At 48.3% G+C, this 14,966-nt stretch overlaps 5 protein-coding genes across 5 annotated transcripts; 1 reads left to right on the forward strand and 4 right to left on the reverse strand.

The window, feature by feature from the left end:
- Positions 1–1,544: 1,544 nt before the first annotated feature.
- On the reverse strand, positions 1,545–2,825 carry BDR25DRAFT_233001 (uncharacterized protein; the record flags this gene model as incomplete). The annotated part of the gene is made up of 1 exon (XM_033685427.1): positions 1,545–2,825. A coding segment is annotated over one exon (1,281 nt), but the record flags the coding sequence as incomplete, so codon positions are not given.
- A 1,654-nt stretch (positions 2,826–4,479) lies between these two features.
- On the forward strand, positions 4,480–5,892 carry BDR25DRAFT_232294 (family 27 glycoside hydrolase; the record flags this gene model as incomplete). Its single annotated transcript, XM_033685403.1, has 4 exons — positions 4,480–4,863; positions 4,921–5,096; positions 5,172–5,363; positions 5,421–5,892. Coding segments are annotated over 4 exons (1,224 nt in total), but the record flags the coding sequence as incomplete, so codon positions are not given.
- A 3,923-nt stretch (positions 5,893–9,815) lies between these two features.
- On the reverse strand, positions 9,816–11,290 carry BDR25DRAFT_57316 (uncharacterized protein). The gene has a single exon (XM_033698762.1). The coding sequence runs from the start codon at positions 10,825–10,827 to the stop codon at positions 10,000–10,002; it is 828 nt and encodes a 275-aa protein (XP_033544909.1). The 5' UTR covers positions 10,828–11,290; the 3' UTR covers positions 9,816–9,999.
- Positions 11,291–11,754: 464 nt separating this feature from the next.
- On the reverse strand, positions 11,755–12,372 carry BDR25DRAFT_316214 (uncharacterized protein; the record flags this gene model as incomplete). Its single annotated transcript, XM_033691586.1, has 1 exon — positions 11,755–12,372. The coding sequence occupies one exon, from the start codon at positions 12,370–12,372 to the stop codon at positions 11,755–11,757; it is 618 nt and encodes a 205-aa protein (XP_033544910.1).
- An 881-nt stretch (positions 12,373–13,253) lies between these two features.
- BDR25DRAFT_326858 (uncharacterized protein) lies at positions 13,254–14,717 on the reverse strand (the record flags this gene model as incomplete). The annotated part of the gene is made up of 3 exons (XM_033692305.1): positions 13,254–14,095; positions 14,145–14,521; positions 14,572–14,717. 3 exons carry the CDS (start codon positions 14,715–14,717, stop codon positions 13,254–13,256), a joined length of 1,365 nt encoding a protein of 454 aa, XP_033544911.1.
- Positions 14,718–14,966: the final 249 nt, after the last annotated feature.

Consider the following 14,966-nt stretch of genomic DNA (forward strand, 5'->3'; position numbering starts at 1 on the left):
TAAAAGCTTGCAGATTACTACCTTTGTAGCGCTTTAAGAGCCCTACTTATAGCACTAACGGCAGAGGTAGAGGCAGATTACCTTACCTCGCTGCGATTAGTCTTTGGCTACAGACAGCGTAATACCGCAGGATATGGCAGGAGGCGCGGTGTATAGGGCTCTTAACTTCTGCCACCTAAAAGACGAGACAACAGAGGGATTTAGTTAACTAGACGAGGCCTGTGAGGCAGCAAAGCGCATGGATAGGTAACTCCACAATAGAGTATAGTTAATAATAGGCAGATAGATAGATAAAAACACTTAGAAAGAGATTTTACAGTCCTCACAAATTTACTAGCTAAATAGAGTGCTAGAAACCCCCCTAAACGCTCCCCGAGACCTACTGCTTGCCAGAGCCCTTCTAAAATGGCAATACAGTCTGCACTACGTAACGTACCTAGGGCATCATTAGACATACGGTGCGGCCCACGAACTGGGTACATTCGTACTGAACACGTGACCGTCACACGGTTCACTTTGTACGGACCGTAGTACGCCCTGTTGGAAGCTTTGTTTATTACAACACTCTAGCATACAAGACCCCTGGGGGGCAATTTTTGATACATAGTCCGAACACGTGGTCTCGCGCGACCTGTTTTCAGTCCCAGACCTGGGAGGACATATCATTTAGTAATCGGAGTTATCGTACAGTGAAGGAAGTACCTCGAGTCCCTTGACCTTTTAGACTCTAAGAATGCGATATCATGCCGTCAGTCTTAGTGCGTAGGGTACACGGAGAGGAGAGGATGTACGGGAATTAGCTAGAGCTGACTGGGATGAGGGTTGAGTAAAACGACGGTGATTTAGGGGGAGGTGTATGGCATATAGTGAGAAGAACTGTAACCTTGAGCAAATGAAAGTTTTCCGTTCTAACTAGGTGGAACGAAATAGCTTAATACTTATAGTATTCAATACGGCGGTGAGTGTACTGGAATATTTCCGCAATAAGAGGTAGCAATATTTATTTCTGAACAGAGAAAGCAATCTCAAGTGAATTGACCAGAGATCTTGAGGATACTAGTGATTGGTCAAGGTGGCTTGCTGAAAATCTCAGAAGATAAAGCTCAATATCTTTTGATCGTTGCCTGATCTTATAGAAACGTTGTTGAGGTGTGCAAAGAGGGCAGCAAGGAACCCAGGGGACAACTGATCAGAAGTGTCTAGGTTGGTGTGCACAAACTCCTGAAGGTTAACACACGCGCCAACTCTTGGCAGACATGCAGACCTCATTTTGACGCGTCTCCCTCACTGGCTTCCAAGCTCTCTGAGTCTTATACTCATCAAGTCCTACGGCTCTTAACTTTATTCGGAACAATTCTTCAAAGTTTCCGTATCATGCCCTTCATCAAATTCCACTGCGAAATCCTCTACAAATTCATCCCGGGTTCTGATGTCGTTGTCGAGCCATTTCCTGACAGTCTTTCTTCCAATTTTCTGTTACCTAGAAAGTCCAGACGTTCAATATTGTTGGAGTTTGTCGATAAAGCTAGACCGTTACCACATCCTCAACTGACTTCAAAAGGTTGTACCGCAGCACCAAGGCTTTGTCTCTCCCTTGCGTCTATGTGTCCTTGAATCTCAACAGACTCCTTCTTTCCTGGCGGCGATTCCACTATGCTTGGGCCTTCTCCCGATAGTTCTGCCCTATGCTCAGGAGGGAGCTCGACTGGGTCAACCCTAAGCCTAGCTTCATGTCGGCGCTTGTGCAATACTCCATAGAAGAGCGCAGCCCCTACCATTGCCAAGCTTGCAATACCTCCGATGATTGCGCCTGCAATGACCCCAGTGTGGGACTGAGGCAACGCTGCAGCCGCCCCCGTCGTCGAGCTTGGCGCAGGACTAAATGTTGCTAAAAAGACGTCTTTCAACCCGGAGTCGTCCCATGCCTTTGGGTAGCGGTTGCCACTGGAATAGGAGGCCTGCACGATGCTTGGAGTATCATAGCTCGGGATCGCTGCGTCCCACTTGTTCGTCCACTGCAACGCAGTCATATCGAACACCTTTAGGCCTTGAGTGAAGGGGTCTGGATCACTGTTTGTGCTCGCGTCGGATGAGTTGACTCCCCCAATGCTGATCATCTGCCTTCCAACAGCGTGGCACGTATGCCGAATACGAGCTTCTGACGATGTGTAATTGGCTTTGAACCAACGGAATGCAGGCAACGAGAGGACGAAGACTTCATCATAGTTCATAGACCGCGATGCTGTGTTGGTGTACCCTCCGTATACAAAAATCTCGAAAGTCGAACTACTAGGTGCCGAAGCTCCCACAACGCAGAATCGGTCGCGTTGGGTTGGAATATCTTCTGGTCTACCGGATGCTGTTTGGCTAAACCATCGGCGTTGGGCTGGGTCGAAGAGGGTAATATTGGCCATGTCCTGGTATAAGCTTCCGTCATCGAAAGTTTCTAGAGAAGGGGAAGTTTGGCCGCCTATGGCGACCACCAAGCCTCGTCCTCCCCAATTAGGCACATGAATCATACCACCGAATTCGTGAGTACCTGTTTTAGAATAACCTAGTGCTGTATCGTTGTAGAATTGACCGCTTGTGAAGTTCATTGCTTGCATCCCAGGAGTAGGCACATTGCTGCCTGTGTTCGTAGACTGGCTTGTTCTTCTGTTCGCATATCCGCCTAGATAGTAACCCTCACCTCTTCCAAAGGCCGCCGAACCGCCTGCAGGACGGGTTAAACTTCGCCATACCGGACTATTCACTTCAACTTTGTCCCAGTGCCCACCAGGGCCAGGATCAAGCAGGGTGAATTTCCACAGACTTTCCAGAGGCACCGTCAAAGGTCCGTCCCATTGCACAAGCTCGCTAATCTCGCCGCCGTACGCGTAAACCACGCCGTGTTGCTCATCGCACCAAAAGTTGACCCGGTTGAGGTTTGGGCATAGCCCCTTCTCAATAACTGCAGGTATCACTATATGTTCTGCGGACTGCGTAGAGAAAGAAACGCTGAGGTCAATTGCAAGTGTTTGATCTCTGCAAATACCGATCAGTTAGTGAACCGTCGAAGAATGAATAGAATACTGACAAAATTGACGATGCTATACCAGTTCCGTTCACCCAAGTGTACTCTCCTCCGTCTATGTAAAGAGTCTTGTTGATCAGAAACGCTTTTAGAGTTAGCTTAGCTAGAAGAAAAACGCTCGTATCCCGACTTACAACCATGGTATTGCCTTCTTACGAATGGTGCCGTAACACTGCCCGACCTTTCCACTTGCGAGGGTTTAAACGAAGCCGCAGAAGCCGTGCGAATGGATCCACAATAGACAAGACAAACCCAACACCAGGCTGAAATCATGGCGAACCTGACAAGGCGAGATTCAAACTACTTCTTGTTTCGACTGCAGCGCGGTGTGAGCAATTGCTTTCGATCCAGTGCGTTGACTTTGTTAGAGCCTTGGAACTGTGCAACATGAAGCTCCAATCTGGGGCCCATGAACCCATTGTCATCAGCCCAATTGCTGATCAAATTGTTCATGGCTTCCTCGAAGACTTGGAGGTACATGTGCGACCAGAGCAGGCCATTAATTGCCTGAAACCTCACACTGCACTAATCATAGAAAATTTTTATCATTTGCCTCTTCCGCAAACGCCGCCGATCCTTTGTGCACGCATCTGAAAGTAATAGGTGGGTCCCTTTGCCTTCGCAACTCTATTGGACCTAGTTTCGATCAAGTTCGGAGAGTTGAGGCTCATCCTCCAATGGCCCCCACATCCCATTTCCTACCAGGGGCGCCGCTGATGGAACAGGGATCTCTAATGGAAACAAACATCAAACATGTCCGTATGATGCAGCATTACAGAGCAAAGTTGGCCTGCAAAGGATTGCGAGTGCTTTTGGATGCCATGTTCCACCAGCGGAATTGGCAACTTTTACGTCCATCGACGCCTGAAGTAGAAAAAAATGTCAGCAGCCTCGGAAGAACGCCCCCTCTACGCTACAAATTTAGCAGTCAGACTGATTAAACTTTTGGGCCCTACCCGCACTAAGATCCTCAGATGCCATAACTCTACACTGGCCGAGACCTTGTTTTAATGTGAGACCAGGTAAACTGCACAGACATAAACTTCGCGAGAACTTTCAAGAATAGACTAGGATTCGAAAAGTAGTCCACACTCATCAACGAAAGCTGACCAATGTGGTACCTGCTGCTTAACTGCGATGTTTATACGGACTCCCTGTGTAGAAAGCAAGAAGCATGTCCGATCATTTATCAGTTTGTATCAAACTGAGCGCAATGACTGAAAGGCAGCGTCAGCTCACAATTTCCAAAAAAAAAAAAAAGCAAAGGATCAACGAGGCTGAGGCGCTCTAAACTTCTGCAGGCAATTATTCGAGCTCTTATCTTCCAAGTTTTTTTAAAGGTGCATTTGGGTATCTCTCTGAGCTAAACTGCAACTCGCCTCATATCCTTGAATCGGAATGTCATAATGGGTCCCTACCGCTGTTCTCTACTGTATTTCTTCATTCTCCCATTCTTGGTTACAATTACCCTATCTGTTGATGTTCTTCACTACCAAACAACACCACATGGATTCGCCGCTCCTCCACGAGGATGGAATAGTTTTGGGCTGCAGAGTCTGGAAGATGACCAAAAACTGATCCTTAACCAAGATAATGTCATATCTCAGTGCGAAAACCTCAAAGGTATCAGTCACCTGGGGTACACGTATTGCTCTCTCGACTCTGGTTGGAGTGTGGGCTGCAACGGAGATGATTTCGGTCGTACGATATACGATTCTTCTCTCTTCGACATTCCAGCTCTAGCTAAGCACTTACATGACAGGGGGTTGAAAGTTGGAATCTACATCAATGTGAGTGGAGCCTATGCTAGCTATCTTAGTGTTAAAATTTGTACTAATTGGCCTTAGCCAGGCTTCTTTGAAGCAGATAAAGAAAAGACCATCAAAGGTACCAACATCAAGTTTAGCGAAATCGCCGCAACAGGTGATCAGAACCCTGGCTTCAACTGCAGATTGAATGTAGATTGGGACGCACCTGGAGCACAGGAGTATTGTAATTCAAATGTCAATCTTTGGGCAAGCTGGTAAGTTCCATTCCATGTAGCTTCTCTATGGATGTCGCCCCCATAATCCGGACACACACTAACAACGTTCACTAGGGGAGTGGACTATATTAAGCTCGACTATATCACACCTGGAAGCCCGGATGGAGGTACTTTACCGGTGAACTCGAGCGGCTCTGTTGCTTGCTATGATCGGGCCATCCAACAAAGTGGTCGCGATATCTTCCTCGAGATCTCTTGGAAGCTAGATTGGAGGATTGAATGGGCATATGGCATTTACAAGTCAAGGTGAGCCAATCTACATCCTGGCTATAATAGTCACAGAACCTAACCAAGGGCGTGCAGTGCGGATGCTATACGCATAGATCAGGATGTTAATAACGCCCATGAGTCGACCCTCGTCAAGTGGGCTACGGTGCAACGCACCATTGAGATGTACAGGGAGTACATTCTGGAGCAAAAACAAAAAGGCGTGAACGTTCCGCTCACAGCATATCCTGATTTAGATAATCTCTATGTTGGGAACGCTGAGGCGCTCACTGGTCTAGACGACCAGCAACGAAAATCTGTGATGGCACACTGGGTGGGCGCCGGAGCCAGTCTATTGCTCGGATCTGATCTCACACAACTCGACGATTTCGGGTCATCACTCCTGAGTGATGCTCTCATAAACGAGATGACCCATTTCACTGCCAAATATCCTATGTGGCCGTTACGAGGGAAAGCAGGAGAAACAGCGGGCTATCAGCACCAAGTTTGGATTGCTGGTCCTGACCCAGAAACCGGTGTTGCAGTATTACTCGTCACAAATTATGGAACTCGGGGTGATTCAAAATGGTTCCTTGAACCACCGTCAGATGCCTCTTTCACGGAAAGGATAATACTGAATAACAGTATCGGACTGGATAGTGAGGTAGGCTATTTGATTGAAACGGCTTGGAATTCCTCGCACACTTTCACACTCGCTCCAAACGAGCCATGGGATATTACGTTAGCGGATAGCGTAGTGTGGATGTTTAGGGCAACTCCCCAACGAGCGTGCTCTTCGAACTCAAGAGAGGCGCCTTCGCCAAAATCTTACAACTCAAAAGAAACCATCACAACTTCAGCAACTCCAGTTCTATCCCCACGAAACCAGCCGAGCCTCATCACCCAAAGTGCATATCCCATCGAATCACCTGGTTGTGCAGATGTCGAACTACCAAAACTTCCAAAGGGTGTTCTCGCCCAAGACGGCGCCATCAGTCCGGCCGAACTCCTTTATCGCATAAGGGCTATGATTTGTAACGGGACTTGTTCAGCACCAGAAGGTATATCAGAATCCGATGTGGCTATTGTAGGCCTCCCTAATTGGTGCGAGATATCTGTTGGGATGACCAATGCCACCGAGGCATATGGATATCGTAGCTCCACAGATTACGGTGTTGAAAAGCAGGAGTGCTGGGATTCAACAGCATATATTATCGAGAAGTGCGTCATAGGAGGTGCAAGACAGGGTTGGTGGAACGGGTATGTCTTCTCTCTTCGTCATTCCTGGCAGAGGCCAACGTGCTAACGTCTACAGGGACCACGTCTACCAATTCTATGGAATGGGCTTCCGATCTCTCAATACAAATAGCTCATATCACGGGAATTCAAGTGTGTTGATTAAGTCAGTCCTTGGAGTCGCTACGGTATCGGTAGCACCGCATCAAAATTCGTCTACTTCGTACTCTGCGTCGACGACCGGGCCGGTGGCGAAGACTTTACCGACTGTTGGGTTTCCCGTGACTACAATCTCTCTGTCGACCCCAACAATAACTGCGACTGCTACATTTTCGGCATCAACATCTGCTAAAACTGGAACCGCAGCGTTTGTTTCTGGACTCCAGGTCTGGGGATTTGTGTTTGGGGTGTTTCTCTGGATGGTTTGGATTGTTTAGGCCTTCGATGCACGACCAAAGTATGCGCAGTGCTCTGGAAAATTCCTATATACAGCTCACTGGATCCACAGCACGAGGAGATCGTTTCGGGAAACGTAAAGAAGGATGCTAGATTAGTTTCCTCAAAGGTACTGCATCCTTTCGCCTCAGCGTAGAACACGACTGGGCAACCTAGGAGTTTGCATCCTATCGGCACTCTCTCCGATTCTGGCAAGAGGTTTTAATGGATAGAATCTTCCTAGCCATGTTCCGCACTATGTAATAACATGTTGTATTTATCCTACTACTTCGCTCAACTCCGCACCCGACCTAGCGGGGCTCTCCGTTCGATGTCGGTCACCCGCATCCCCACTTCTATGCCGGTTCTTTCCATTATTCTTTCCATTTTCTGTCAATATTAGATATCTCTTACTTCCTTCTCTCGATTTTGATTACTCATTAAATTCTCACTCGTTTCTTTCTGCAGTGTTAACTCCATTCACTCACATACGCCTCTACAATATCTCACTAGCCTTGTCCTTCAACCCTTCTTTTAAATACATCTCGAACATGCCGTTCGATTTCACTAGCAGAGGTATGGTTGTATCTGGCGCAGCCTCTGTTATCGGCTTTGCAGAAGCTATATCCTGGCTCGTCAACAAAATTCCTTTCAAAATGCTCTCGAAATCTGCGAAAGACATGGTCATTGTTTACGAAGACTAGAGAATCCTCGCCAGTGCCACGGACGTTAGTAAATTCGCCCAAGTGATTGAGTGGGAGTGCAGCGATGGAGGTCGGAGAGAAGGGAATTAGGATTAATTGTGTTGTGCCATGAGTGTTTTGCTCACTTTGTATTTTGTAAAGAAAGGGGTTTTTGCTAACTAGATAAGAGGCATTTTCAACACACTAACGGTTTAGAACTTGTCAAAATCGTTCTTGGAAGGCGATGCTAGGACTCTTCAACACAATCAGACACTACATAGGAAGGCGGATCCGATGGAGATTGCGAAGGTTAATGAGTTTCTTCTCAGCGAGGAGAGCAGCTTCGTCACAAGGGCAGAATTAACGGCGGACAGAGGACAAGTGTGCTGAAGCAACACTTCTAGAAGAATAAGCCGTCTTATTTTCAGTATGTCTGCTTACAATCCCGTTCTCCACCACTGTTTTTTGATGAACAACATCCGCATTCCCTATTCACGTCTGCTAAAACCAGAATCAATCGCGAGCTTCGATCCAAGGCCTTGGCCGATTTTACGCCATTCTCTCTCAGGATTTCACCTTAGCCTCCAAAATTTAAGTTCTAACTGCCTAGAATCGACTACTACATCTCTTGGGCAAAGGACCCCGGTACTTTGTTCTTAAAGCATCAGAGTATTTAGGTGGGGATCTGTGATCGGTTTTTAAAGCCACCACAACATCCGCATGCACGAAGATGTAGCTCGGTTTCTTGCTTCTCAATCTCACTAAGTCAAGCACACTCCATGCATTCTTTTCCATGCCTTTTGTCCCCCTAGAAGGAGAATCTAAAGCCATGACTCATGGTAGTGATTCTTTTAGCCTGTTCAAGCTTCAAGTCGATATCTGCGTAAAACTCCACGACGGGTTGCAAAATGATATTTATATCCATTATCTACTACTCTGGGTATCTGTACGGAAAAATAAATTGTTTCCGAACAAGGCTTTGTCTATATAATGTTTGGATGTACCAAAGAGCTACATTTTAGCGCCTGGGGAGTATTTTATAGAAGTGATAAACTGGTAGGGCTGTTGTTCCGGTTTCGCATTCTGTCAAGCCATGGGCGGGCTGACAATGGATTTTAGAGTGTTAATATAATATTTATAGAGTTGGTGGTATTTGATGGTATGTGATCTCACGGAGGGATAAGACTCCATGCCAGTTGAATTCTTGGTTTATATTCACTCGGGCGTGGAGGATGCCTCACTCTGAAAGGTGACTAATTTGTTACGTTCAAGTTCGAAAGAGGGAGAGGTCACGAAGTCTAGTTCCCACACCCTCAAGGGTTTCAAATATGTGTTATTCTTACCGCATGCATGTGGGGCTTAGAATCTAAACCCATGAAGATAATTGCTTATGATTGTTTGCGGGACGCGGGGAAGCATACGGGCTAGCCAAACGTTGCACCGGGCCTAGAGGATGGGACCCATATCGTTCTAAGGATCGGTGACGGGAGGTCGGTGGCCGTGATCATTGCGAACGATGCATAATGAAGTACACTTCGATTCTAACTCCTAAATGTGTCGAGATTGACACATGGCATGCCAAACTATCACGGCTAGCTTCCACAGGCAAGCAATTCTAGGAGATATCGCAGATTTCTTTTAAATCCAAAGCCGACGGGTGAGTCAATGATGATATTGGCATTGGCCCCTTGTTCTGGGAGTTGGAGTAGAGAGCCGTAGAGAAGAAGGGCAAAATGGACCAGGGTGGGAGGTCCATATACTCCTCTAACATGTCAATACTGAGGAGATTGAAGAAGAAGAGGGGTTAAAGCGGGTGCTGAGAAAGCACATTCAAGAGCTAGAGGAGTAGAACCTTGGAAAGAAGAGGTACATGACAAGTACCTCTTTTAGTAAAGACTTTTCCACCGTAGAATACACGCCTGAGAATTTTATAGTCCAAAATGAAACAGAGAAATCACAACGGCTTTAGGTGCTTCCTGCGAGTAAAAACCTAGGATAGTGTAGCATATGTTCGTTTCTGGAGTGAAAACAAAACTAGAGTTATACCCGTTTCATAGGAGGATGATCAGGCAGAGACACAAGCGAGGGTACTTTGCGGTGATTAGTGGGAGACCTGAGACAAGATGATGATGATAACCACTAGTTTCCGGTCACGATTGGAAGGTCTACCGGATAAGAGTCTACGCCCGAAGAAGTATCTAGATGTCGAGTAGACCTGAGATTAATTATTTACGTGTAATTCTGCTTCGCTTACCCCTAGACCTTTTCATCATTGAATCATGTCTTATATCCTATTCGGACCCTTTCTGGCTCTTCAAGGCTCAAGGAACATCCTGATGTTCTCTAACCAGACTCCTCGGTCTACCACGTTCCCTCCATCTCCACCTCCCCTTCTCCTTTCTCATCTCCCCAGCCCCAATATACTCCGGTTCGTCCCCAATACCATCCATCAGGGCTTGCTCACTCTCAGCTTTTACCTTCCTCCGCTTCACGATCAAAAATGCTGCAGTGGGTGCGATGACGAGAAAGAAGACGCATAGGCTGATTACTATTCCTGCTCTAGCGCCGGTGGTGAGACTGTGTTTTGTAGGCGGGCTGCCTGGGCGGGTTTCGTTTGGATTTGGGGAGTGTGTTAGGGTGGAAGTGCTTGGGGCATTTCTAGATGACTCTCCTGCCGAAGGGTTCGAAGAAGTTATTAGTTTCAAAGTAGTGAGCGATGATTTCGGTGTAGCTTGAGCCTTTGCATCCGGAACGTATCCCGTAATAAGATAGGTCTCAACATCATCTGGGAGGGCGGAAAACCATGCCGGCGTGCTGGACATTTCAAAGAGGGCCAAGCTAAGAGCGCTGGCAAATTCTCTGGGAGAGCTTAGAGCAAGCGAAGCCACCACTGGCGGTAAGGCTGTCTCGAGTATTGCGCGGATGGTAGTATCGAGGGGGTCGGCGGTGGATTTGGAGGGAAGGTCCGTGAAGTGGAACTTGTCCGTGGTAGAGGAAAGCTTCTTTGTCGAGGAAGCTTTGGTACTAGATGGAAGGCGTGGATCTATTGTTGTTGATTTCAGTTCGCTGGAGTCTACCCCTTGACAGTTTTTGATGTGGATTATTGCGGACAGAAAGCCAAACACCACGAAATGTAATTGGAAGTTCATGGCTAGGGATTTTGGACCGAACCTAGAAAAGCTTCCAGATAGTAAGGTGCGGAGAGCTCGTTTCTATACGAACCCTAGAAATCGTAAGGCAGTGCTTAGCACGTGCGGCACAGTTGCAGCTGCTGCACATGAAGTCGTGTTATGGTGGCACAGGAGCGAAGCCACTCAAAACCGGGCCAATTCAACAGTGGTTCTGGAAACTCTACACGCACTAGATCCTTGTTGCAAGCCTTGGTCCATGAATCCTTGAGGCAAAGGCGTTAGACTTGGGGCCGTTTGGCAAGGTGGTGTTTCAAAACATGCAGCCTCGCGGCACGGACTTATTTGGGAAATATCTTTGAATCGTGGCGTTTAACGTCGAGAAGAAGGTGGCTGAGTGGTAAGGCAATGGAAGAATGTATTTAATTGGGTCCCAAAACGGGGCGCGCGTAGTGTCGTTATCTTGAAGGAAGTGGCATTTATTTCCCAAACTGGCAAGCCATCAACTATAGTAGTGCTCAGCGAGACGCACAGAAGGATCCATCTCTGCGTATTGAACAACCTCGGTCTGAGATACTAAAAGTCCACTTGTGGCTCAAAACCCGGTGGGCCAAATTCAATCGCACATTTGCCTCTCGATCACGTCCTTCATTTCTCTCGAGTCTCCACCTCTTATAGTGATAGAGTATTGTAGGGCATGTAGGAGGAGTAATGAAGGTAGGAATAATTCCAACTTTAGTGCAAGACCATCTTGGGTGGCGGACGACTATTACATTCGGTGGTTTCAATGGTTGGTGTTCGGCGAGGGGTCGGATGAGTGTACAACAGATGTGTGTGTGTATGCAGATCCACCAAATCGTTATCGTGCACTGGAAGTACATATCGGCTTTGGAAAACGTAAAACTGTCGCAGGGCGTTCTACGCCACCTATCTTTGTTTTCCTCCCTTTCATCTCCAGATGCGGTAGTTGGTACGCCAGGTCCCTGGGGAATCGCTCTTTCTCTCCAGTGCCCCTCTCACTGCCATAATTTCTGGGTATTGGGGTGAATTGTCTTGTCTGTAGTGCAGATGCTGATCCTCAATCCCTAGTGTGTTTGCTATGCTCGGTCTAACATACTCAGGAAGATCCATATGTTGGGCTGGAACAGTATCCCTACGCCCTTTCCTCCTACCAAGTATGAAGCAACCGACCATAGCAATTACTATCCAGGCAAATGCAGAGATTCCAATTCCAATGCCAATTTTAGCACTCGTCGAAAGAGGGTTGCGAGATCCAGTCGAAGGAGCAGATGATGGCACTGAAGGCGATGTTGCTAATACGACACCTGAAGCTGTGCGTGTGGGGGTAGAGGTATACGGAAAACTCGACGCTCTTGTCTCTGTCGTAGTTGTTACGGCATAAGTGGATGAAAAGAAGTCTGGGTTACTGATAGCTATAGAGACAGAGTCCGGGGGAATAGCGGTGGTGAGAACTGAAAGAATGGATGCCCCAATCGAATCAGTGACTCCTGGAAGTTGGCGTTTGGAGACGAAGGTTTGCCCGGCAACCGCAGAGCCTGGAGCCATGATCAAAACCAGGCAATGGGAGGGTGAAAGGCTTGTAAATACTAAGATATCTGGCGCGGGGCCTCCTAGCCTTGTGTAGTGTCAGGTGGGAGAAAGCCTTCGATTTCAGCCTTGGACTCCGAAGGCTTGCAATAGGCTAGCATTTCCTCCTAGGCCTCGGGGGTTGCGTCTTCTTCCGGCGAAACCGACATCCTCCCAAACGCTGATAATTGGGCGGTAAAAGACCTGGGGCGGCGAGGACGGTTTCGACAGCTCCCTGGCCCCGTGTGGGCGGGGCATAAAGAAATGGCATGCCTATTGGCAGAGTTGAGAAGATGGCATGAGCAAAGAGGAAAAGAACCCGTACAGGGTCGGTGAGGGATTTACCCAGGCACGCAGAAGGCCGCAGGCTTTGAGGTGGATGTCTTATTTTAGAGAAGGTCTTAACTTGTGCTCGCGCACCTGCCAACGTGCTCGGTTCCTGATCATCACTGAAATCCATCCATCCATCCATCCATCCATCCATCGTGTTAGCACACCTCGACTTATATCTCAAAATTCATCTCATTGTTTCCCTTCCAGTGCTAAAAGTGTCAGAGTCTAGGTATCTTTTCATTACGCTTCCGGAGCGATTCCACTGCAAAGACCAGCAAGAGCAGGCGCATGGTTTACTCTGCCCGCCATGACACACTAAAATCATCAATATCTTGGCACCCGGACAATTCTATATAGAACCGAGAAATCGAGCCCAGTCCTTGAGGCGCCGCTAATGCAACGCAATGCAGTGACAAAGTTGGAAGGAGAAGAGAGCTACAAAATTTGTGCGGAGAGCAATTAGGATACCTAACACAGTCCTGTCTCCGTTTAAAGTGACCTTGCCTAGTCCTCGATTCGAGGTCTATTTAAGGACCTCCCTTCGGGTCTTGTCGATAATCTGTAATGCTCCGTATGCGGCCGGTGAACATGGTAAATTTGCCCATGCTAGGGTCATAGGTGGCCGTCACATCGAGAGTCATTTTTGCTCTTTCACCCATTAGTTCGACAAGTCCGTGGACGATGAAGGTACCGCGTGGGGGTTGAATCTTATATGGTTGCCACTCCCGTTGGAGCGCCTGGCGGAAGGTAGATAGATCTAAAGTTAGGGTTTTGGGACTGGGGAGAGCCAGACCGAAGCGCTCATAGGCGGGATTATCGAGTGTTGAAGAGGCTGTAGGCTCTTTCTGGGATGGCGGTTGAGAAGATGATTCAGGGCGGGTTTCGCTGGCCGGAGAGGGGGGGGATGGAGAATCCGAGGGTGAATCTGGTGGCGGTGACGGGGTGGACTTTTGGCCTGCGTGTTGAGGCTCTGGATTGTTGGGTGTTGTTGGAGGATGGGTTAGGAGCTGTGGTTTGGTAGTTTGCTTCGTCTCGGTTTTTTTGTTTCCCCAGCCAATGAGATTCTTGAACTCTATCCAGGAGCTCTCTGCTTTCTTCTTCGAGTCGGCATATATGGAGTTGGCGACGGACTTAGGGAAGAGGAGGTTATTTAAACGCTGGTGGTGAAATTCGTCTACAGGGCGAGTCGTCCATCGATAGGTTAGATGGTCGCTGATTTCGATCCCGGGGCGCTCAAATTCGATTGGGGGACCGTCGGGAAATTTTATTTCAATCCACCAGGTGCCAGCTTGAGTGTCGATGCGACCCAGACGGTGAATGTAATCCCGTCTTTTTGAGCCAAGGTCGCGAATTATGCCTACGAGTTCGACTATAGGGTTGTTAATTACCACTTGCAGTTGTCGGACCAGAAACCGTACGCTGTATTCGCTGCATGCGACTCCGATCCTGCGCCATGCGAATGAATTCTTGCCACTCTGGATCTGAGCCCCGATAATATGTCCTTGGTTTTGCGCGCGTGAAGCCGGTCGGAAAGAAAATGAGTGGCTGGGCGTCATCGTCTTCATCTTCGTCATCCTCTTCGTCTTCGTCGTCGCCTTCTTCGAAGTCTTCCCGGTCCGCTTCTGCAGCCTGCCCACGCTTCTCTGATTCTGCTCGTCGGCGTGCCTGCCGTAGCTTTCGGTCCTCTTCGTCCTCTTCGACCTCATCGTCGTCTTCGTCTTCGAAGCCCACATCGTCAAGCCATCTGAGGGCTCCGTAAATGGTGGCAGTAGCGATTGCTGTGCTTATGAAGCGCCTACTCACCCAAGTTAGTCTGGCGGAGAGCTGCGGGGAAGACCTACGCACGATCGCGTAAGGAACGGCTTCTTGAAGCGCACTCGTTGGATGTGCACTCTCTCATGTCCGTCGCGGGCAGCGGAGCGGATTATGTGGGCCTTGGGAATCTTGTTGAAGACAGAGAAACTCCTCCGCAATATCTGTGGCTTGAACATGGGACGTTGCTGGGGAGGCTGGGGGAGGTCAAGATCGGCGCGATGGAGTGCGGAGGAAGGTGGGATTCGACATGAAGTCACGGAAGCTCTGCTGGACGGCGAAGGAGGGAGTGCCAAAGGGCGCGAAAGGTTGCGAAATGAATTAACGGGAGACTGGGGTGAAAATGCTCAGCAAGGCTGAGATGATAATTAGTGGCGGCTCGAGGTTCGAGGGACCGGCAAGTTCCGCCTAGCACCGACAGGCTGCCT

This window comes from Lindgomyces ingoldianus, assembly GCF_010093535.1.
Source record: "Lindgomyces ingoldianus strain ATCC 200398 unplaced genomic scaffold BDR25scaffold_26, whole genome shotgun sequence".
NCBI lineage: Eukaryota > Fungi > Ascomycota > Dothideomycetes > Pleosporales > Lindgomycetaceae > Lindgomyces > Lindgomyces ingoldianus.

Excerpts from the sequence above, each read along its gene's own strand:
- BDR25DRAFT_57316 (XM_033698762.1), bottom strand. The coding sequence starts at position 10,827 with ATGAACTTCCAATTACATTTCGTGGTGTTTGGCTTTCTGTCCGCAATA.